General features: G+C 42.5%; 1 protein-coding gene across 1 annotated transcript; it reads right to left on the bottom strand.

Moving 5' to 3' along the window:
* Positions 1-152: 152 nt before the first annotated feature.
* LOC118386711 (zinc finger protein 292-like) lies at positions 153-22,017 on the bottom strand. The gene is given in 10 exon segments (XM_052524722.1): positions 153-1,897; positions 4,760-4,815; positions 4,817-7,152; positions 7,310-7,451; positions 7,686-7,822; positions 8,527-8,729; positions 8,920-9,055; positions 9,322-9,400; positions 9,723-9,877; positions 21,811-22,017. Coding segments are annotated over 10 exon segments (5,148 nt in total). The 5' UTR covers positions 21,970-22,017.
* Positions 22,018-23,603: the final 1,586 nt, after the last annotated feature.

The raw sequence follows: 23,603 nt of genomic DNA, 5'->3' as shown, positions 1-23,603 counted from the left end.
TTTAAAACAACTTTCACATAGTCCACTAAAAAAATGGATTTATATTTTGCAGTGAAAAATGAAAATTCAAAGTATTATTGTTTTTGGGCACCATTCAGCTGCAGGTTGAAAACCGTTCTAATCCTGAGTTACCGTGTTTCGACAAGCAAATTCTATTTTTCTAATATCACTGTGGGTCGCATTTCCTGGAGCTGCTTTAGCAGATTATCACCAACGTCTGAAAAGGCTTTGTCTACTACAATTTTCACATTGTTAAGAGATGTCAGCTTCTGAGGGTTCCTGAACTCAAGGGTATCAAAGCCTTTTGGGTAATGCAAATATGCATCTGACCTTTTGCACAACACTGTAGCGTTTCCTAGTTGAATCCTCTTCTTTACAGAATTTTTAGGTGGGTTTGACTGCTCTAAGAACTTTAAGAAAGACATCTCGAACCCCATGGGCTTAAAGGAGGTCAATGTTTCACTTTGATCGTTCATTTCATCCTGGGTAAGGACAGTGCTAGAGGAGTCGTAGTCAGATCCATTTTCTCCACAGCAAACTGCATTACTCCTAGTCAGTCTGGACACTCTCTTGCGTTTGACAATTTTTTCTAAATTAATTTTCCGTGGTCGCCCTCTCTTGCGTTTCACCACCACAGAGCTATCAGATACGGTTTCTGAAGTTTCATCATACGAGGGTTTGGTGTCAGACAGTCCGCCCTGCCCCCTTCTCCGTAAGGCGGGTTTTGAATACTCATCATACTCACTTCCTTCTTGGCCCGTGTCTGCTGTGTCCTCACTGTCGGATATCTCGGATGTCGTCTCGGACTTGGAGTCATCGCTCCTGCCAGACCGAGGGTTCCTACGTCGGGGGTATTTCTTGCAGAATATGAAGTGGCTTCTCTGCTCTTCTAAGTATCGCTCGGACAGTCCGTGCCCCATGTAGTGCTTCATGATGCTCCGTTCAGACTTCATCACTGAATCACAGCCCTTTATCATGCAAGGGTATTGCAAGGTGGACTTCTTTATGCACATCGCAGATGCTTCATCCTTAGTTTTCAAGGAAGGTTTTCCATATTTAGTCCAATGATTTTTTTCCGTCTTGTCAGTTTTCTTTTTGTCACCTCCCTTCTCTGTAATCTTTTTGTTGCTCTCTATGTTTTCTTTCCCATCGCTTGATTTAGTCAGTTGGTAATGGGAATTCTTGGTGCTGGGTTTCCCAAGATCTTCACTTTTCCGTTGGTTCATCAGTTGGAGTTTGTAAAGGTCATGATGCTTTTTCATGGTGTGCCTCAGAAGGTTTGACTTTGTAGCATAAGCGTGGGCACAGCCATCAACATCACACTGGAACATCCCATCCACAGATTCCATTTTGGATAGTTTTGCCTTGTCGTGTTCTTTTTCAATATGTCCTATATACTTCCAGAAAGCAGTGAAGGATGTTGTGCACCCTTGCTGATCACAACTGAATCTGCCTAGGTTGATGTTGGACATTAGAGATCCTGCTTTATCCAGGCTGAACTTGTGAAGCTGGAGGTAATGCTGTAACAGGTTGGGGACATCTTGGAATACTCTCGAGCAGTCGCTCACTTGACATCGGAATTCCGTTACCTGGGTGACTTCCCCCTCTGGTTCCTCATCCATAACTCTCTCCTGCCTGATGTCTTTTTTCTCAGCCGGTTCATCATTTTGATCATTTTTCATTTCACATGTGGACAGAGCAGACTGATGGACAGCCCTGTAATGGAGGATTAAATTATGCTGAATGGTGAAGGCCGCTGCACATCCTTGATGAACACAGCGATATGGCCTGTATGGACTGAAAGCATTATTTGCCTCAGACTTCTTCTCTTTTGTCTTCTTGGGAATTTCAACTTTAGGCTTTGGTCCTCTCTGCTGCTTGACTTTGGGTGACGTTTCTAGCGAGGGACCACAAACCTGAAGGGGATCTGACGAAGCCGGTGTCATTGAAGCAGCTCTGTCTGTCAGATAGCCTCCAGACTGTTGACTGTAATGACTAGGCATAGAAGGAACTGGTATGTTTTGTCCGTTTGACCATTGATCTGTATCAGGAGCAGTCATTAAGGGGACTTGCGGTATTGTTGAGCAGTGTGCATTCATTTGATATTCAGACATTGGTATCAATGGAGTCACTGTCTGATCATGCATGGGTATCCTTTGCATTGGCTGCATTCCCATGGAGAGACTGTTATCATTAAATCTCGAGTTAGCTATGCCTTGAGAAGTACGCTGTTCTAAAGGCTGTGAGTGGTATTCTTGCTTTGTCCTTTCTCCTGAAGCAAACAAGTTGTTTCCAGTCACATCTTGATTTTGGTTAACCTCCGGGAGTGAATATTGACGTGTAATATTCTCTGTTATTGAGTGGGGAGCTGTGACCATCTGACCAGACAAACGAGGCTCTGAATGTACACTTGGTTTATCGTCTTTATTAACAAATCCAACCGTGTTGCTTGACTGGCACTTCATTTTTAGTTGAGCAATCTCCTGCTGTGTTAATCTGTGAGCTGTCTGACAGTGTGCCCTAAGGTTTGAATTTCGGGTAAAAGTCTTATCACACATTTGACAAGAGAATGGAGCAAATTTCCCATGGTCTTTCTTAATCGAATTGATCATCTCATTGGTGTAATTGTGAGTCTTGGTGAGGTGTTTTAAAATGGCACATTTTGTCATGGTCCTGTAAGTGCAGTTGTCACTCTCACAGGCAAACGGCTTCATACAGCCGTCAGGAATCTGTATGTCCTTCTCTATTAAGACATTAGGCCTGAATGACACAGTATCATTGCCGTTAGCTTTTATGGAGGAATACGTTGGAACAATATCACAGACCTGTTTGTCTAAGTCTAGCCTCTCTAATGCAGTCTGAATGTCCACCATCCAGTGCTGTTGGTTTACAGGTGTTAGATTGGGACCAAGATCAACATCATTTGCAACAATACTGGTAGGTGCAGTAGCCTCATGGTGTTGAGAGGAAGCCTCTCTGAAATTAGTGAAACTCTGCATGGATGCGGCTCCGTTCATTTGGTCAGAGGACACAGAGGGGATTCCGTGATCAATCGTCGTGGAAGGCTGAGGACTTTGATGAGCTCCAAAATGTGGTACAACATTGGTTGCTGGATTGGACGACACCGGACTCAAACTGGCATTTGTGTCAGTGCTGCTTGCTTGAGATAAACTGCTTCTTCTTTGGAAGTCTCCAGCTAAAATCTGTTCACGCAATCTTTTCTTGACATTCTGTTCTGTACTCTTCCTCTGTCTCTCTGCCAGTTCACTACTTGTTGCTGCTGGACTTTGTTGAGGTGGAGGGTCTGGTGAAGTGATCTGCAACATAGGGTTTGTCATAAGATTTTGTGCCAAACTGGCCATTGCAGCCAGAAGTCCATCATTAGACAGCCCTCCTGAACTGGAGACAGAATCAGAAGTTCCCTTTAGTTCTTTCATCTTCGTTAGTGTTTCTGATCTGAGTAAATGATCAATATGGTCAGTGGGAAGTCTGTGAAGTGAAACCGTAGGGTTGTTTTCTGCAAGCATCTGAAAGAGAAGTGGATCAGAGAATGCACTGCTTCCAAACCCAGGATCACATGACTGTGGAAGATAACCATCTCTATACGACTCATTTTCATTCTTCACTTGGATATTTCCTGTGTGCTGTATAACTGTACTTTCTGGCAAGCGCCCGACTGGTCCGTAGGGGCCGCATGCATTTTGGAATGTTGGCTGGGGAATTGCTAAGGGCTCAAACACATTGGAAATATTTGGAGTATCCATAATTTGTTTAAGAATGTCATCAGGTTGTTCGCCATCATTTGCAAATGGTGCTGTAGGGTTATACAGTGAAGATGGCGGGGGCTGAGTATTGAGAAGTTGCTCTGAATTCAGAAGATCAAGAAATGATGAAGGCAAGTCTGCTGTCAGGAGTTCAGTCTCATCAAAAGCTTTGCAGTGTGCACGCTTGGATAAATGGCCTCCAAGTGATTTGGGATTTGTAAATCCTCTACCACACCTAGAGCAAATGAATTTTCCATCTTTAATAATGGCAGGCCACTTTGTTCTTTTGTTACGCTTGACTTTTTTGCCCATCTGATTCTTTGCATCTCCAGAGTTTATCGTGCCATCTTGAGATGCACTGTTGCTTTTTGCTAGCAAGCTTCCTGCAGGGGCAAAGTGGGATTCCATGTTGGTTTTCTGCAATCCTCTACTTTTAGAACCTGGATTATTTTGAGAGGCTGGTTTGTAGGAAGGTGCAGCATTTTCCAGTTGATTTGAAAGACTTGAGTCTTTCAGAATGTCCATGTAAGAGGGGAAAACAGGCTGGAGACCATTATCCATAGGTGATGGTTGGAGTGGCTCTGCTGGTCTTTCCATATTAGATCCCATCATATGACGGGACGGAATAACATAAACATCCATTCCTCCACCGACAGCATCCATTTGTGGCATCCCTTGAATGTTTGAAGAGTATACTTGGGAGGCATAACAATTCTGGATTTGGTTGTTTCCTGGTGTTTGTAGCCATGGCATACTAGGTGGTGCATATTGATTGGGGTTGTTTCCTAGCTGGGAGAGTACAATTGGATCTAAGATGTTGTCCATTTGATTGGGGAAAGCCTGGCTTTGGACAGCAGCTGAATGGGAAGCATAGGAGTGGTGTGAGTTTGGGTACTGGGGTGGCTGAATGACATTCTGCCTATGAACTGGGACAACATTAGCCTGTTGATGTTGTAGTGGAGCAACATAGTTATGGCTCCCAATCAGAGGCACACTCGATGGGATAGCTTTCCTGGCCTTTTCAACTTTTTCTTGTTCCCTGATTTTTTTTTTTAGCAAGTTTCCATTCAGTATAAAACTCTGGGTGAACTGCTTTCATGTGCTTGGTAACACTTTTGTAGGAGCTGTAGTTGCGATCGCATGTATCCAAAGCACAGTGGTGTCTTTCTTTCTGTCCTTGGGGTGGGGCAAGAGCCGTTGGTAATGGGTGTTGCTGTGGGGCAGGAGTGCTTGGTAATGGGCTCTGCTGTGGGGCAGGAGTGCTTGGTAACGGGCACTGTGTTATTGAATTCTCTGTTCTGCAACCAGTGGCTGGCAAATGAGTGACTAGTGGAAGAAGTGTATGAGATGCATATGGGACAGTTTGAGGCATTGGAGTTGACAGGTAATTGGGGGTCTGGCTTACTGCTGACATGGTAACAGACATGTGTGGATGCTGTTGTTGTACTTGCACTGGTACTCTGTAGTCCGAATTGTAGTTCCTGGATCCATAACTTCTCCCTTCCAGCAAACCCTGGTCCTGACCTTGTAACACATTTGGCTGTAAGGCATGGTGCAAATCCCCAGTATCTTGGTATGAAGCTAATGGATTATGTGGCTGTGATTTGGGTCTCATATAGTCATATGCAGCAGTCACTGAGGGGTCTTGGGGTCTACGTTGCAGTTGATTTGGGTCGTGCATTTGTGCATTTCTGGTCAACCGAATCACAGAGCTTTCTGAACATGGGTAAAGTTCTTTTTCTTGTGGCTCACTGTTGTTCACGTATCGTCGATCATTCTGAACAGGACCTTGAGAAGCGTTCAGCAGGTGGTCAATAGAGTGCTTCACCGCGACAGATGCTGGTGGATGAGAAGCCTCATCAACATCCTCTGAGAAGGAAGCCTGATCAGAAAGCATCCTCTGGTCCAGAGAATGAGAAAGGTCGGAGTCTGTAGCTGGGTCCTCCTCTTTTGTGACATGTTCCTCCTGGTGAAGATCCAACTGTGACTGAGAATGGAACACTTTCCCACAGTTAGGGACTTTGCAGGTGAACGTTTTGTAATGCTGTGACTCATGGTCATAAAGCTTATAGGCTTCATTGAAAATCTTCCCACATCTAGGAAACATGCATCTGGCTTTAAATACGACATGTTCTTCCCTGTGTACAAGCAGCTCTGTGTTGGATAGGAAGCAGGCCTTGCAGTTCAACTGTATGCAAATGTAAGGTCTGACGCCACAGTGCACTTGCAAATGATCGTTAAGGTGGGTGACATTAACAAACTGGCGACGACAATATTGACAAATCACCTTTTTGCTCTGCATTTCAAGGAAGCGCTTGGCTTCATCGTTTTCTCCATGTGCTTTCACATGGACAACAAGATTTCGGAAATACTTGAATCCCTTTTTGCAGTTTGCAATAGGGCATGTGTTTTCCTCAGTGCTGCTTTCGGTCTTAAGTCCAGAGACTTTGGTCTGAACCATTTCTGTCTGAAGCGACTGCCCATTTTGTTCTTGAGATTCGCCATTTGCATCTGTTGTCCAAAGTTGATTTTCAGTCTTAGCTTTTAGAGCCGCTATAACAGGAGCAGCCGTTTTGGGATTCGCCAATTTTTTATTTGTTTTAATTGCAGCTAGTCTTTCCTTGCATGATAGCTTTACGTGTGATGCCACGTGTGGTTCCAATGTGTCTTTTGAGGTGAAGGTCTCTGCGCATATCGGGCAGCTATAAAGTCCATTTTTGTAGTGAGTCTGAGCATGACGTACAATCCTGTGACCCAGAAACTCCTTGTCACACAGAACACAGTACTGCATATATGCCTGCCAGTTTCTAAACCTGGCCGAGATGAACCCTTTCTCTCTCAGTTTCTTTGTCTCCCGGTTTTTCTGTCTTTTATCGGCTATTTCATTCAGTTCATGTGTGGTGTCAATAAAGCAGTCTGTGACGTCTCTGAATCCTTCCTCACCCTGAGCTGTGTCCTCCTCCTCGGTGGCCTCTGGGCTCTCATTGTCATTCAGCAGGTCAATGGAGGACACAATGGAGGCCTCCTTGCCCATAAGGGTCAGGCAGTGACGCTTCAGTGTCTTCCAGTCCCAGAACTCAGGGTCAAAAGCCCACTGGGTCTTGAACACCAGCAGAAGCTCACAGCGGAGCGAGTTGGGCACGGGAAGATTCTCTTCCTCCAGCTTCTGGTCTGGTTCGTTGTAGAGAGTCTCCACGGCGTAGTAGGAGTCCACTGTGGGTTCCAGGAGGAACTCTGTCAGCTGGCAGGCCCGCTTTACCTCCAGATCAGTGGGCAGCAAACAGGAGATGGTTTTGCAAATGGTAGCCTTGGTGTTTACGTCACTTGATTCCAACTGTAGAGCCCGTATGCACATGTCAACGCACACTGGCAGTCCAACCTTGTCCACCTGTAAAATAAACAAAAAGGGATATTCTTTGAGTCTCATTGGAATTCAACAAAAGAGTACATAGCAAGAAGGTGCTGAGTATACAATGTTCATGTTTTTGTGTATCTGCATGCACAACACTGAACAAAACCATTTAGGTATCTGGAATGAAGCTTACTTCTGATTGAATGACTTTGATGAGGAAGAGGATGTGGAAGACTGTTTTGGACAGCAAAGACATCTGGCGACATCTGTCCAGGAAAGTCTCTTCAGGCGACTCTAACCGCTTCAGCAGTTTGCTCCAAAACAGTGTCAGCTCCCTTGAGGAAATAAATAATAATCATGATATAATTCTATAATCTCCGATTTATCTGAAGAAAGATATTACAGTAAAGTACAGACAATGGTTTAAAAAAGAAAAAGAAAAGAAAAAAAGCAATTTTAAGTGAAGAGGGAAGGATTAATAACACAATATTTATACATTGCATATGTCAAACAGAGACAGGAGGGATTCAATAAGGCGGGCTTTGATGTATGAAATGTTGCAGTATTACCAGGCACAGTAAGTGTCTCCTTGGAGAAGCTGTCGTGTCAGAAAGGCCGAGCATAGGCTGAAGGCTCCCCTCTCATCCCCTTCTGACTCCAGGTTACAGATCATTTCTAGTGCATCGCGGCAATCTACGTTGGAGAGCTGTGTAAAAAAATATATATGTTTAAGCAAGAGTAATTGCATTCAAAACATATTTCACTGTCCACTTGATGTCTGTGGTATTTAATAGCTTCCTTAAAGCTAAGCTCCGCATAAGGTAAAACAGCGCCACTGGTCGCCACAGGCACATTTGTAATTATTATTTAAAAAAACATTTTTTTAACAGTACACACTCTAGCTGTATCGTGTGTGTAATAGTACATACTCTCGCTGTATCGTGTGTGTGTAATAGTACATACTCTCGTTGTATCGTGTGTGTAATAGTACATACTCTCGTTGTATCGTGTGTGTAATAGTACATACTCTAGTTGTATCGTGTGTGTAATAGTACATACTCTTGTTGTATCGTGTGTGTAATAGTACATATTCTTGTTGTATCGTGTGTGTAATAGTACATACTCTAGCTGTATCGTGTGTGTCATGAAGTCCGAGAACAATTAAATGGCTTAGCTCTTGTAATATAGCAAACAGACATGGCAGTTTCACCGATACGGATTCCAGCTTTAAGCTGCCATGAATATTTCAATATTTCCATGCCCTCTTGTGGATGATAACCTCAATTTCGTCCAATTTAAATCAATAGAGTAGACCGAGCAATTCTGAATGATGCAATGAAACCACGGGCCTGACAATTAAACACTGAAAAACATTGTGTTTTTTTTCACAGACTGCCCCAAGTAACCTACCTCCTCCATTAGTGGTTCCTGTGCTGAGACGGCACACAAGCAGACAAGGTACATCTGCTTAAAGTGCCCTTTTCCTTCAAACTCAGGATACTCTGCACATGCCTTTGCCAGCAGTACAGCCCTCTCCATGTAGTTCTCCTTGATAAGGTGCTTTACTCTTAGCTCCAACAGAATGGGTCCCTCCAGTTCAAGGAACTTATGAACTAAAGGGAATGATGGGGATATTCAGGTAAAAAAATAACACAAATATCATTGTTGTATAAAATACTGGTTCAAGACTTGATTAACAATGCAGGGGGCGTCCCAAACGGCATACTACTTTCTACACAGTTCCGAGAAGTATATAGGGAAAAGGGTGCAATTTTAGATGCAGCATATTAAAAGAACGCTCACCTTTCTCTGTTTGTGGCGACTCGTTAGAGAGAAGACTATGCAGGGTAGCGTTGGTCCACACACCAGTCTCCTGGGCCACGGTAGACAGGAGGGACAGCTGTGTGATGCCATTCTCCTGCAGCTGGGATTGGGCTGACTGCAACACAGGACTCACTCTGACACTTTCTCATCACAGTAAGTAATTTTAGAAGCAATTATGCATTTAAAAATGGTGCAGCCAAGCAACACACATAATATATTATGGAGTAGATCTCTTAGACAAAATTCTAATGACTTCCTGAACAGATAAACTAATTCAGAAATTCAGTAATTCTACAGTAAAACAAGGGTAGCTGACAAGATATCTTACTGAATATAAAAAGAGAAACATTTCACTCTCTGTATGATCATTTTGCACTTTACCTGAACAGATGATTGGAACTCTTCCCACAAGGCACCTGGGAAGTGTTCTGGCAGGGAGAGCAGCAGCTCCACACAGCTCCTGTACAATCAATAGAAAACTAAATGAGGCAACCCAAACAGCTAAATTCATGATGACTAAACCCTTTGAAATCTTGAGCAGTGATTTAAACATGATCATCTGAAGAATAAAGCCAGGTCTGACTTGTAATAATCAAGAATAGTAAAAAAGCACATCAAAATAACAACTGGGAGGGGGTATTAGCTACTTTAACCAATGTTTTTATTCTACATGTAGGGTGTACAATGAGGTTCGTCTAAACAAATGACATGGGTAATAATCTCACAAGCACACGGAGAACAACAAGCACATTAAACCCCTCCAATAAGACAGGTGTACTTACAGTGAGAGCCTTTCAAGTACGAGGGGAACGTTTTCACATTGGGAGGAGAGGCAGGGAGAAGCCTGGGCATAGCTCAGCAGAGCCACTGTGTACACCTCCACCAAGGGCAGTGGGTCCTCCTCCATCCTCCATCGACCAGCATACTCCACCAGAGTCTAGAGACAGCGAGAGAGGTGGGGAAAGGTTGGAAAGAAAACACTCACATTTCCAAAACTGCAAAGATATTGTCTGTGAGTGCCACAGAACTGATGTTACAGGCGAAACCCAGATAAAAATCCAATCAGGAAGTGCCACATTTTTTGAAACCCGCCTCATGCCAATGACTCCTTATATGGCTGTGAAGGAGCTAGGAGTCAGCTTACGTTTTCCACGTTTTCCTCAAGGTGTCTGCAGCATTGTGATGTCTTTTTAGGCATTTCCATTGGAGAATGGCTGTAAGAGACCATATAGGGGGAGTGGATGCATGGTGTCTCCCGGAGAAAACCTTGCGTAAAATACTGAGGTAGCCATTTTTCCAATCGTTTCTTATGAGAAACCAACTGCCTCCACGGATATATTATCGAATACATATGTTAAAAACACCTTGAGGATGGATCCTAAACAACGTTTGCCGTGTTTCTGTCGATATTATGGAGCAAATTTTGAAAAAAGATTGCCGTTATAGTTTAAGTATTTTCGGTCGATTTCTCAGCCAAGCAGGATGAACAAACGTGACGTTTTTCGCCTACAAAAATATTATTTTTGGAAAAAAGGAACATTTGCTATCTAACTGGGAGTCTCCTGAGTGAAAGCATCTGAAGTTCTTCAAAGGTAAACTATTTCATTTAGGTGCTTTTCTTATTTTTGTGAAAATGTTGCCTGCTGCCAGCACAGCCTAGCATAGCATTATGCCATGCTAAACTTACACAAATGCTTGTCTAGCGTTGGCTGTAACGCATATTTTGAAAATCTGAGATGACAGTGTTGTTAACAAAAGGCTAAGCTTGTGTTTGAATATATTTATTTCATTTAATCTGCGATTTTCATGAATAGGATACGTTGCGTTATGGCAATGCGCTTGAGGCTATGATTACGCTCCCGGATACGGGATTGCTCGTCGCTAGAGGTTAACTGACTTCCGATTGTTATGAAAACTTGAAATCGGCCCTAATTAATCGCCCATTCCGATTAATCGGTCAACCTCTGGGTCACTCCAGTAAGAGCTCCCTCGTTTGTTCTTCAGGAAATAAAGGGCCAGAGCTAAGGCTAGCTAGATGCTAGAACATGACCCTATATGACACGTAAAAGGTAACACAAGGTGAGAGGATAGCTGCTAGACATCAGCAGGTCTGTAACTCAACCACCACAACAAACAGTTTATTGAACCCCTTCCCGCCTGTACTGATCAACAATTTTATGGAGAAAATGTATTGTCTCCATGTGCATTGAGATTCATATCTCAAATGACAAAAAGCCCAATTACTAGTTATAAAATCAAGGCATTGAGGGGTTCATTAGGAAGGCTTGTGCAAGGCAGACATGATTTGAGGCCTGCCAGTCACCTGCAGAGGAGAAGTGCAGCCAGGGAGGTGAACTGAGCCACAAGCAGCTCCATTAACACGTTCTCACCCAATGGCAAGTTGGCTCCACTGCTGAAGAATGACTGATCACCTCCAACTCAAAACACAACATCCTGCCACCTGTAAAACTAAAAGGTTACAAATATGCAGTGTACTTAGACACACTATAGCCCACAGTAGCTGCTTAAAAATCTCTCCAGTCTCCTGCTCTCGCGTTTTAATTCACCTGGGCTCTGGTCGGCGCGAGTGGAACACAGCAGTTACTGGATCACAAACAACTATAAAAAGGCCTTCAAAACAACCCTTCAGCCTGTGCTAATCTTTACCTGATAAAAACAACGCTCCACATCACATTAACCACTTAAGCCTAGGGCTCTATACTGCCCCCGTTGGAGAAAGTGCGTGCCCATAGTAAACTGAAAATATTTTTTCCCAAAATTGCTAATATATGCATATAAAAATTATTATTGAATAGAAAACACTAAAGTTTCTAAAACTGTTTAAATTATGTCTGTATGTAAAGCAGAACTCTCAGGGCAGCCTTTCTCCCAAACTCTCTCTTGTGAAGAGAAAAGTTGGGTCAACTTTGACGTCATCGCCCCCACCCTTCCCAGGCAGCTACCGATCCAGGAACAGTCTCTCTTCAGCGATGCCTGCTTTCAAATGGCACGTTCATTGTGAGAATCCCACGAGCCCTCGACGTTTGGCGGGCGAAATTGCTCGTGTCCCTCTGAAAAACAGGCACTCTATTGCGCGCGGCCGATTTGGAGTACGTTCTTTTCCATGATCCAGCATTTGAAGCCGGTTTGTCTGTTCGCGCTGATCTTTGTTCTACATGCTAAAAACATCATAAAGCTCGATTTTTGAAAATAGTTTGACCAGTTTAGTCGACATATAATATGTAAATTGGAAGTTGATGCGCAAGAGTGCTGGACCAGAAGTCATTTTGGATGCATTTCAGCCGAAGCTGTTAACATATGCTAATACAGAGACACACAACGTGAAACCAAACAATGTATTGGGTAAGTATGACTCCTTCTACGTCTTCTGATGGAAGAACATCAAAGGTAAGGGAATATTTATGTGGTTATTTTGGGTTTCTGTGGACTCCAAACGTAGAGGAGACATACTGCTAATATCTGAGCGCCGACTCATAGTATAGCCCAGTGAACGATGTCTGTAACGTTAAAAATAAATGTAATACAGCGGTTGCATTAAGAAGAAGTGTATCTTTGTAAATATATGTAGAACATGTATATTTAGTCATGTTTATTGCTTGTTATCTGACGTTATCTGTCGGAGCTATCATCATTTCTCCGGACATTTGAGTAGCATTTTTGAAATGTCGTCATTGTAAACAGAGATTTATGGATATAAATGGCATATTATTGAAAATTTTTAATTGTACTGTGTAACATGTAATATTACTGTCATCTGATTAAGATTTTCAAAAGGTAAGTGAATTATTTATTTTTTAATCCTACTTTTAAATTGTATTTTTTTCTGGGACAAAATGGCCGCCGCTTGTCTTTTGTTTCGGTGGTGATCTAATATAAATATGTGCTATGTTTTCGCCGTAAAACATTTTAGAAATCTGACTTGCTGGGTAGATGAACAAGGTGTTTATCTTTCATTTGAGCTATTGGACTTGTTAATGTGTGGAGGTTAAATATTTCTAAGAATATTTTTTTGCATTGTGCGTTATGGTAATGAGCTTGAGCCGTAGTCACGATCCCGGATCCGGGATGGGGAGTTCTAAGATTAACAGATAATCTGTAAAGACCACACTGACTGTCACTGATACACATATCAACCGACCACCACATGCTGGTAAAATGTTCTATATGAAGTGAATCAGCACAGGGATATAATCCATCAACGTCAAATGTTCTGAGAGAGACATAAAGTTGAAGTCAGAACTTTACATACACTTAGGTTATTAAAACTTGTTTTTCAACCACTCCACAAACTATAGTTTTGGCAAGTCGGTTAAGACATCTACTTTGTGCACGACACAAGTAATTTTTCCAACCATTGTTTACAGACAGATTTATCTTATAATTCACTGTATCACAATTCCAGTGGGTCAGAAGTTTACATACACTAAGTTGACTGTGCCTTTAAACAACTTGGGAAATTCCTGAAAATGATCTCATGGCTTTAGAAGCTTCTGATAGGCTAATTGACATCATTTGAGTCAATTAGAGGTGTACCTGTGGATGAATTTCAAGGCCTACCTTCAAACTCAGTGCCTCTTTTCTTCACATCATGGGAAGAATCAAAAGAAATCAGTCAAGACCTCAGAAAAAAAATTGTAGACCTCCACAAGTCTGGTTCATCCTTGGGAGCAATTTCCAAATGCCTGAAGGTACCACGTTCATCTGTACAAACAATAGTACGCAAGTATAAACACCATGGGACCACGCAGCCATCATACTGCTCAGAAAGGAGACGCGTTCTGTCTCCTAGAGATGAACGTACTTGTGTGCGAAAAGTGCAAATCAATCCCAGAACAGCAGCAAAGGACCTTGTGAAGATGCTGGAGGAAACGGGTACAAAAGTATCTACATCCACAGTAAAAACGAGTCCTATATCGACATAACCTGAAAGGCCGCTCGGCAAGGAAGAAGCCACTGCTCCAAAGCTGCCATAAAAAAAGCCAGGATACAGTTTGCAACTGCACATTGGGACAAAGATCGTACATTTTAGAGACATGCCCTCTGGTCTGGTGAAACAAAAATAGAACTGTTTGGCCATAATTACCATTGTTATGTTTGGAAAAAAAGGGGGAGGCTTGCAAGCCAAAGAACACCATTCCAACCGTGAAGCACGGGGGTGGCAGCATCATGTTGTGGGTGTGCTTTGCTGCAGGAGGGACTGGTGCACTTCACAAAATAGATGACATCATGAGGGAGTAAAATGATGTGGATATATTGAAGGAACATCTCAAGACATCAGTCAGGAAGTTAAAGCTTGGTCGAAAATATTCTTCCAAATGGACAATGACCCCAAGCACACTTCCAAAGTTGTGGCAAAATGGCTTAAGGACAACAAAGTCAAGGTATTGGAGTGGCCATCACAAAGCCCTGACCTCAATCCTATAGGACATTTGTGGGCAGAACTGAAAAATTGTGTGAGAGCAAGGAGGCCTACAAACCTGACTCGGTAACACCAGCTCTGTCAGGAAGAATGGGCCAAATTTCACTCAGCTTATTGTGGGAAGCTTGTGGAAGGCTACCCGAAAGGTTTGATCTAAGTTAAACCATTTAAAGGCAATGCTACCAAACACTAATTGAGTGTATGCAAAGTTCTGACCCACTGGGAATGTGATGAAAGAAATTAAAGCTGAAATAATTCCCTCTACTATTATTCTGACATTTCATATTCTTAAAATAAAGTGGTATTCCTAACTAACCTAAGACAGGGCATTTTTACTAGGATTAAATGTCAGGAAAACTGTGAAAAACTGTGTTTAAATGTATTTGGCATGTAAACTTCAGACTTCAACTGTATCACAGCTGCCAGACACAGCTGAGGTCAGAGGTCATCTGTATTTAATTTAATTGTGAGCTGCCCAGTGTGCCTACTGTAAGCTGTGACTGGACTAGGATTTACCCCGCTTTTCTCCTGATCAGCCAGCCTACAGGGAGGTCGTCAGTGACCTACAGTGTGGTGCCGGAACAACAACCTCTCCCTCAATGTCAGCAAGACCAAGGAGCTGATCGTGGACTACAGGAAACGGGGGGTGAGCACGCCCCCATCCACACCGACAGTGCGGCAGTGGAGCAGGTAGAGAGAGATTCAAGTTCCTCGGTGTCCAAATCACTAAAGACTTAAAATGGTCCAAACACACACGCACAGTCATGAAAGCATGACAGTGCCTCTTCCCCCCCAAGAGGTTGAAAAAGCTACAGCTGTACCATTGAGAGCATTTTGACTGGCTGCATCACTGCTTGGTATGGCAATAGCACCACCCTCGTTCGCATGGCGCTACAGAGGTTTGTGCGGACAGCCCAGTATATTACTTAGGCTGAACTCCCTGCCACCCAAGACCTCTATCAGGTGTTGTGACACGAAGGCCTGGAAAATCATCAAATACCCCAACCACCCAAGCCATAGACTATTTGACAGCTCGACAGCTTCTACCCCCAAGCAATACAACTGATAAGTAGCTAACAAAATAGCTACACGGACTGAGTTCACCTTGTATCTTTATTGACCTTTTATGTCAGTATTTGCACTCTCTGTGCAATCACAGGGCCATACACTCTCATACAGTCACTCCAACACACACACAAAATATGCACATACATTTATACTGACTTTACACATCTGCACACCCACTCACATGAAAGCTGCTGTTACTCTGTTTATCTTACATCCTGTTGCCTAGTCACCTTACACCTATACACTTCTACCTCCATCACTCCAGTATGTAAATAAATATTTCCTGTATATAGTATGTTTACTTAAATTGTGTATTTCATATTTCTTATTCCTCGTGTTTCTATCTTTCTAGTATTACATTGCCTTTGTGATTATTGCATTGTTGGATTTTGAGCTATCAAGAAAGGCATTTCACTATAGTTGTGCATGTGACATTCAAATGTGTAACTCTCTCCATACACAGCCCCTATAAACAGAGAAAATCAAAAGCACTGGACATAATTCATTCTAACTGGTTGTTTGCCTCATTACACATCTGTGAGACCAAATTCTGAAGAAAATTAACAAATGAAAATAAATCAAATGATCAATTGTTCTTATTTAGGCTATAATCTTTATTTAATGTAATATACCTACATCCTTGTTGCAAAGGCTCATGGATGGAATAAGCCTCATGTAAACTAGATACATAGAATCCTATTTACCCCTCCATTTTGACCTAGAGAAAAGAGGCAGGGGGGGGGACCTGGGCTGGCACAAGCAGACATCTGGTAGAAAGCACACACACTGCCAGACAGTTCCGCCAGCTTAAAGGCATCCACATGCTTCAAATCCGAAACAGTTTGTGCATATATTATGACATTTTGTGACATTTCTGTTGGTTTAGTTTTTTCGGCTGTTAATGCACACATTTTTCCTGAGGCGAGCCAAAGTGCGGTAGCCGAAGTCTATACCCCTTCGTCTGTAATAGGGCAAAAGTAAGGATTCTTCAATTAAGTGTTTGTTGTCATTCAACGAGAGACTACTCATTTTCATGCACATTTTGTCACTTGAGAAATACTGCAACAAACATCTTATTTTGATTTAAAAATTGCATGACTAAGACCTCTTCTGCAAAAACGTCTAAATTAATTACAGATTTCTTGAGTAATTTTAGATTAATTCTGACTATTTTGAGGAAGTGTATGCTGGCTATGGTGTCTCAAGAGGGACAAACGTTACTATTGCTGCATTTGACTTGTTTTTCAAGCAAAGGTCTTTTAAGGGAGTATGCGAGGCACAGACATTCACTTTGGCTTAGCCGAGTTCTGCTAGGGGTAAACTGAACCTAGTATGCAGACGCCTTAACAGCAAAGTGGGATCATCCATATTCATCACTCTCCATGCAGAGACCAGGGGCAGCGGCGTGTCTCCACTCTCCAGACAACACTGGCACAGTGTATCTAAGAACCCAGCTGGCCACCTGGGGAGAACGCTCTTTCAGGGATCATTCACCAAGGTGGTGGTGCATAGTGCAGCCGAGCGTGCTAGGGTGGAAAACAAACATTTCTCGAAACACAGACAGCAAAGGGAAATGCAACGAATAACGTAGGCTGCTTGAAAAATGCTGTATTATCTTGAATCTCCAACAGAGACTTAAAATAAAAGATGTTATTTTGTAAAACACACAGCGTTGAATTCAAATGTACATGACTTAAGTGTTGAGATGAAGAACAATGTTGCTCTGCTGTTCTCTCTCTGTGTCCTTACATCCTCCCACACAGCACAAGGACAGTCATTGCCTCTAGCCACAGATAATCATCCATGCTTGATATTCTACTGCAACAATGGCTGCAACATCAAAGACCAAAAAACTACACTCAGTAACACATTTTAACAGAGTAAGAAACCAGATGCTAATAAGGTCTGCTACAGTGCTTTTAAGGTGCATTTAGATTAGCCAATGCAGAAGAATTAAAGGGATACTTCGGGATTTTGGCCCTGATGGAAGTTATAGGTACTTTTCCTGGGGCCAATGCTAACTAGCACAATGGCTGGAAGTCTACGGGTATCGGCTAGCTGTACCCCTAACTTCCTTCATACTGGACACAGACATAAAAATGGTATCCACGAATTAATCAAAGGCCCTCATTGCCAAAATCCTGAAGTATCCCTTTAAGTACTAGGGAGGTAATGATTCACCGATATACATCGGTCCCCGTTTCAAAAGATACAAGTGCATTGGTGAAATTAGAAGACGAAATTAGAGATCCATGGCCATGTACACCAGCGGTGGGGTTTGCATCGAAAGAAGGATTGTATTGTGCAGAAAATAATCCCATATTTATTGTAAAATAGGGTGGTGGATCTTTTAGGTTATGGGGCTATTTTGCTCCCACTGGTCCTAGGGTCCTTATTAAGGTCAACAGCATTATGAACTTGACCAGGTAACAGGATATTTTACCCCAAAAACTGACTTCCTCTGCCAGGAGGCTGAAACTAGGCCGCAAGAGGAACTTCCAGCAAGGCAATATTCCCAAGCACACATCAAAATCGACAAAGAAACGGTTAATTAACCACAAAATCAACATTTTGCAATTGCCATCTCAGTCCCTGGACCTGTGGTTTGAATTTAAGAGGGCAGTCCATAAGCACAGGCGAAGGATATCAAGGATCCAACTATGTACGGAGGAATGGTCTAAGATCCCTCCCAATGTGTTCTCCAATTTAAACATTTTTTTTTTTTTAGAAAAAGGTTCAGTGCCGTTATCCTCACAAGGTGAGATATTGAAAACAGGGCAGCCGATAATTTTGACCCCCATCTTTAAGAAAAAATAAATAGATCTTTCTCTACGCAATTGTATTATTATAAAATAATATACACTGCTCAAAAAAAATGAAGGGAACACTTAAACAACACAATGTAACTCCAAGTCAATCCCACTTCTGTGAAATCAAACTGTCCACTTAGGAAGCAACACTGATTGACAATACATTTTACATGCTCTTGTGTAAATGGAATAGACAACATGTCGAAATTATAGGCAATTAGCAAGACACCCCCAATAAAGGAGTGGTTCTGCAGGTGGTGACCACAGACCACTTCTCAGTTCCTATGCTTCCTGGCTGATGTTTTGGTCAGTTTTGAATGCTGGCAGTGCTTTCACTCTAGTGGTAGCATGAGACGGAGTCTACAACCCACACAAGTGGTAGTGCAGCTCATCCAGGATGGCACATCAATGCCAAAGGTTTGCTGTGTCTGTCAGCGCAGTGTCCAGAGCATGGAGGCGCTACCAGGAGACAGGCCAGTACATCAGGAGACGTGTAGGAGGCCGTGGGAGGGCATCAACCCAGCAGCAGGACCGCTACCTCCGCCTTTGTGCAAGGAGGAGCAGGAGAAGCACTGCCAGAGCCCTGCAAAATGACCTCCAGCAGGCCACAAATGTGCATGTGTCTGCTCAAACGGTCAGAAACAGACTCCATGAGGGTGGTATGAGGGCCCGACGTCCACAGGTGGGGGTTGTGCTTACAGCCCAACACCGTGTAGGACGTTTGGCATTCGCCAGAGAACACCAAGATTGGCAAATTCGCCACTGGTGCCCTGTGCTCTTCACAGATGAAAGCAGGTTCACACTGAGCACGTGACAGATGTGACAGTCTGAAGACGCCGTGGAGAACCTGCCTGCAACATCCTCCAGCATGACCGGTTTGGCGGTGGGTCAGTCATGGTGTGGGGTGGCATTTCTTTGGGGGACCGCACAGCCCTTCATGTGCTAGCCAGAGGTAGCCTGACTGCCATTAGGTACCGAGATGAGATCCTCAGACCCCTTGTGAGACCATATGCTGGTGCGATTGGTACTGGGTTCTTCGTAATGCAAGACAATGCTCGACCTCATGTGGCTGGAGTGTGTCAGCAGTTCCTGCAAGAGGAAGGCATTGATGCTATGGACTGGCCCGCCCGTTCCCCAGACCTGAATCCAATTGAGCACATCTGGGACATCATGTCTCGCTCCATCCACCAACGCCATGTTGCACCACAGACTGTCCAGGAGTTGGCGGATGCTTTAGTCCAGGTCTGGGAGATCCCTCAGGAGGCCATCCGCCACCTCATCAGGAGCATGCCTAGGCGTTGTAGGGAGGTCATGCAGGCACGTGGAGGCCACACACACTACTGAGCCTCATTTTGACTTGTTTTAAGGACATTACATCAAAGTTGGATCAGCCTGTAGTGTGGTTTTCCACTTTAATTTTGAGTGTGACTCCAAGTCCAGACCTCCATGGGTTGATAAATTTGATTTCCATTGATAATTTGTGTGATTGTGTTGTCAGCACATTCAACTATGTAAAAAAAAAAAGAAGTATTTAATAAGAATATTTCATTCATTCAGATCTAGGATGTGTTATTTTAGTGTTCCCTTTTTTTGAGCAGTATATATATATATATATATTTTTAAAATACAATATAGCTCACTATTTCAATTTATTTTATAGTCTTTTTCGCTGATCTTTATCAAGGGTGCCAATCATTTTAGACACGACCGTAGGTAAATGAAAATTCGGAGCATGTCGGGAGTGTGTTGGAGGCCGTTTGCTGAAATTCTCCCGGAGAATCTAATGGTTTGACTTTGACACTAGCAAATCATGAGCCAATCGCCACAGAATTCGGGACATTCTAAAATCATACTTTTTGATGCCTACCCAGGTGGACTGAAAGCTCATGCAGTGTTAAATTTAATGATTTAATGAAATTAAATTTGGTTTCTCCTCTCCGTAAAATGTTGTGGGTTACAGCGCAACGCATCATATTTGGGGAGACCGGAGCTGTGTCACATCTTATGACTCTTTTCAACATTATTAGAAAGACCAAGGTCTTGGGTTGAAACAGTTCCTTTTTATCCTTTAATCTTATTCCAAAATGGTAACGCTTGCAATGCCAAGGGTTGTGGTTTCGACTCCCGCCGGGGTCGCTCATGACTAAGTTGCTTTGGATGAAAGCGTCTACTAAATGGCATATTATTATTATTATTATTATTATTATTATTATTATTATTATATTGCCAGTGATTACCTATCAAACACACTGCACTTGAAAAAAATGTATGTAGCCTACAGTCTTAGAAATACCCAGGCTATTTTTGATTGAACAATATTCTTTACAAAATTAAACAGTTTATACTTTATAGACCACTGTTCATGTTTCTGGTACTAAGCAAATTATATAACTATTACAGAAATCTTAAGTATTGGTTTAGCGGATTCAACAACGGTTTACCTGATTTACCATTGTAAATACTGAAGACCTATGTTCAGGTTTCTGTTACTATGCAAATGATTACCGTAGCAAGCTTCACGCTTACACAACAGAAAAAAGGCGGCAGGTAGCATAGCAGTTAGAGCGTTGGGCCAGTAATTATTTTGATTCGATATGAACGTAGAGGGATTTATGTTTCTAGAACCGTACCATAATGGAGAATATATTCAAGTTTAGATTGGGTATTTGGCTGTTTTGGCTTCCAGAGCCAATTCGCCCTTTAAACTGAACATGTAAGGTCCTTGAAATAAGGAGTAACGTTAGGCTTCCTTTCGTCCAATATTGGGCTAACCCTGGCCGTGACCCCACTCTCCTAGTGTGTTTCAGGGAGAGTGGGATATGCCCAAATCACAGTTCCAATTCACACAGTGCGTATAAATACACACTTGTACATTTTTGAAATAGGACAGATCTAAGCACCCACCAAATTATTACTACATGAAAGGGCCAGGAAACCAGTGAAGCACCTTCAGTAGAACGTCAGACTTGACGTGAGAATGTGTTCCACGAAATCGAAAGGATCCCTTTGACATGTCGACATTCTCACAGTAAGGCAAACTGGTCATGAGGAGAGGGGTTGGGGGAGTTTGAGAAACAGAATAGCCTAACTAACGCTAAGAAGAAATTGATTTCATACCGCACATTTAGGAGCAATGATAACGTTACCAAGCTGGGTAGCTACAGTTACATTTTTGATAATCCGAGGCAATGCAGGGACACCGTCGCCACATTTATTTGAGACATATCAACAAAAACTGCGGTGTGCAAGGCATATCCCATTACAATAAAAGCTAGCTAATGTCGCTAGCTAGGTAACTACAAAAACGGACAGTCATTGTTATAGTTTTGTTTGACCAACAGCTGTATAAATCCCTGCGTAAATTAGACATGACAAAGCAAGGATAATACACCTAATTGCGCATATGATAATGCAATTATGTCGACACAAAATATGAAAACCAACTCGCTAACGTTCGTCTTATTGGCAACTATCGTTAGCTATGCTAATGTCTGACAGGCTCGAGGGGTTATTTTGGAATGACCAGCACGCACAGCGAAATAAATAACTAACCTGGCAAAAGTCTTGGCAATACTGAGAAGACGACTGAGTCGGAGATTCCGCACTGTTCTTCAGAGCGATTGCTAATTCTTGTAATTTCTCTCGAAGTGCCGTAATCGTTGCACTGCTATGTGTATGTGCGCTGCCTTGTTCGGCCTCGTCGTCCGCCATCTTCACACCCAACTCAGTCGCGTACCACTGCCGCGTACGCAAACAACATGTGACCAGAATCGTTTACGCACTGACGCAAAATCATGTGTGGTCCATGGCGGGGCACCCTACCACTGCTACGTTGAAAACTAAGTGGTAGTAAGTAGCAGGCTACATGCATTATGTTTTTTGTATGTGCCTCAACTATCATAAATCAACAAAACTTCTTCAAGTGGCCAAAAAATTATGAACTGGTTCTTTACCATGAGTTTTGTAGATTAGGATCAGTTCAAAACATCACTAGTGATTGTATTCATCACCCCTTTGATTTCTAAGCTCCACGCTGGTCCCACAATTTTTATTTAACCAGGCAAATCGACTGAGAACACATTTTCATTTACTGCAACGACCTGGGGAATAGTTACAGGGGAGAGGGATGATTAGGTGACCATATGAGGGACAGCTTGGGAATTTAGTCAGGACACCAGGGTTAACACACCTCTTACAATAAGTGCCATGAGATCTTTAGTAACCACAGAGAGTCAGGACACCTGTTTAACTTCCCATCCAAAAGATGGCACCCTACACAGGGCAGTGTGATTTTTTTAAATTTTAGACCTAAGGAAAGAGTGCCTCCTACTGGCCCTCCAACACTATGGTCTCCCATCTAGGGACCAACCAGAACCAACACTGCTTAGCTTCAGAAGCAAGCCAGCAGTGGGATGCAGGGTGGCATGCTGCTGGCATACCACCCTGCAGGTAAGCGACTCATCTATCAGTCTTATCGGGCCCTTTAGGGGGGAAAAAATCAAATTGATGGGTGCAAATGTCAGTTTCCTGTACAGGTCTTTGGTCACTCACATAGGCTACGGTCTGTAATATTCATATGTGTAAACATACTGAATTGTAATTGGATGCATTTTACAGCCATATCATACTGTGCTATGATTGGTTAAGACCACCCAAATGGTTAGGTCATGATCCGTTTGATCCTGGTTGGCGATACGTGAATATGCCAGTTATAGGTAGCTAATAAAGAGCTACGTTAAGAAATATCCTGTAGTACTGCATTTTATTATTTTGTACAAAGTGTGCAAAACAAGACACCGTCTATAAAAGCCAATATGGAGGGATACCTACAGTGAATTAAGTGTAGAAAAATTGAATGTTGAGGGTGTAGGGTAAAACTAATTGAGACAAAAACATAACTAACCCACATGGCTATTTTAAAATTGATGTCAAAATGATTGGCACCATTGATAAAGATGAGCAAAATAGACTGTATAAAATACATACTCCTGAGCAATATTGTATACTCCAAAAATTTGGAAAATTATATTATTTTATCCTAACACAAAGAGAGAGATTTTGTTTAACAAGTAATATATTTTTCTCTTAAAAAGATAGAGGTCAAACTGATTGGCACCCATGTCTTCAATACTTCTGAGCCTGTTTCTTGAATGCTTTATGAGATTGGAGAAAATATTGGGAGGAATCTAAGACCGTTCCGCCATACAGAATCTTTCCAGATCCTTGACATCCTTCGTCTGCATTTATGGACTGCCCTCAATTTAAACCACGTGTTTTCCGTGTAGTTCAAATCAAAGTTTATTGGTCGCGTAGGTATTAGTGTTGATATTAGTGTTATGTAATTG

This window comes from Oncorhynchus keta, chromosome 8 (genome assembly GCF_023373465.1).
Source record: "Oncorhynchus keta strain PuntledgeMale-10-30-2019 chromosome 8, Oket_V2, whole genome shotgun sequence".
In the NCBI taxonomy this organism is placed as follows: Eukaryota; Metazoa; Chordata; class Actinopteri; order Salmoniformes; family Salmonidae; genus Oncorhynchus; species Oncorhynchus keta.
Note: the sequence above shows the minus strand (reverse complement) of the source record. Positions and strands in the feature narration are given on the sequence as shown.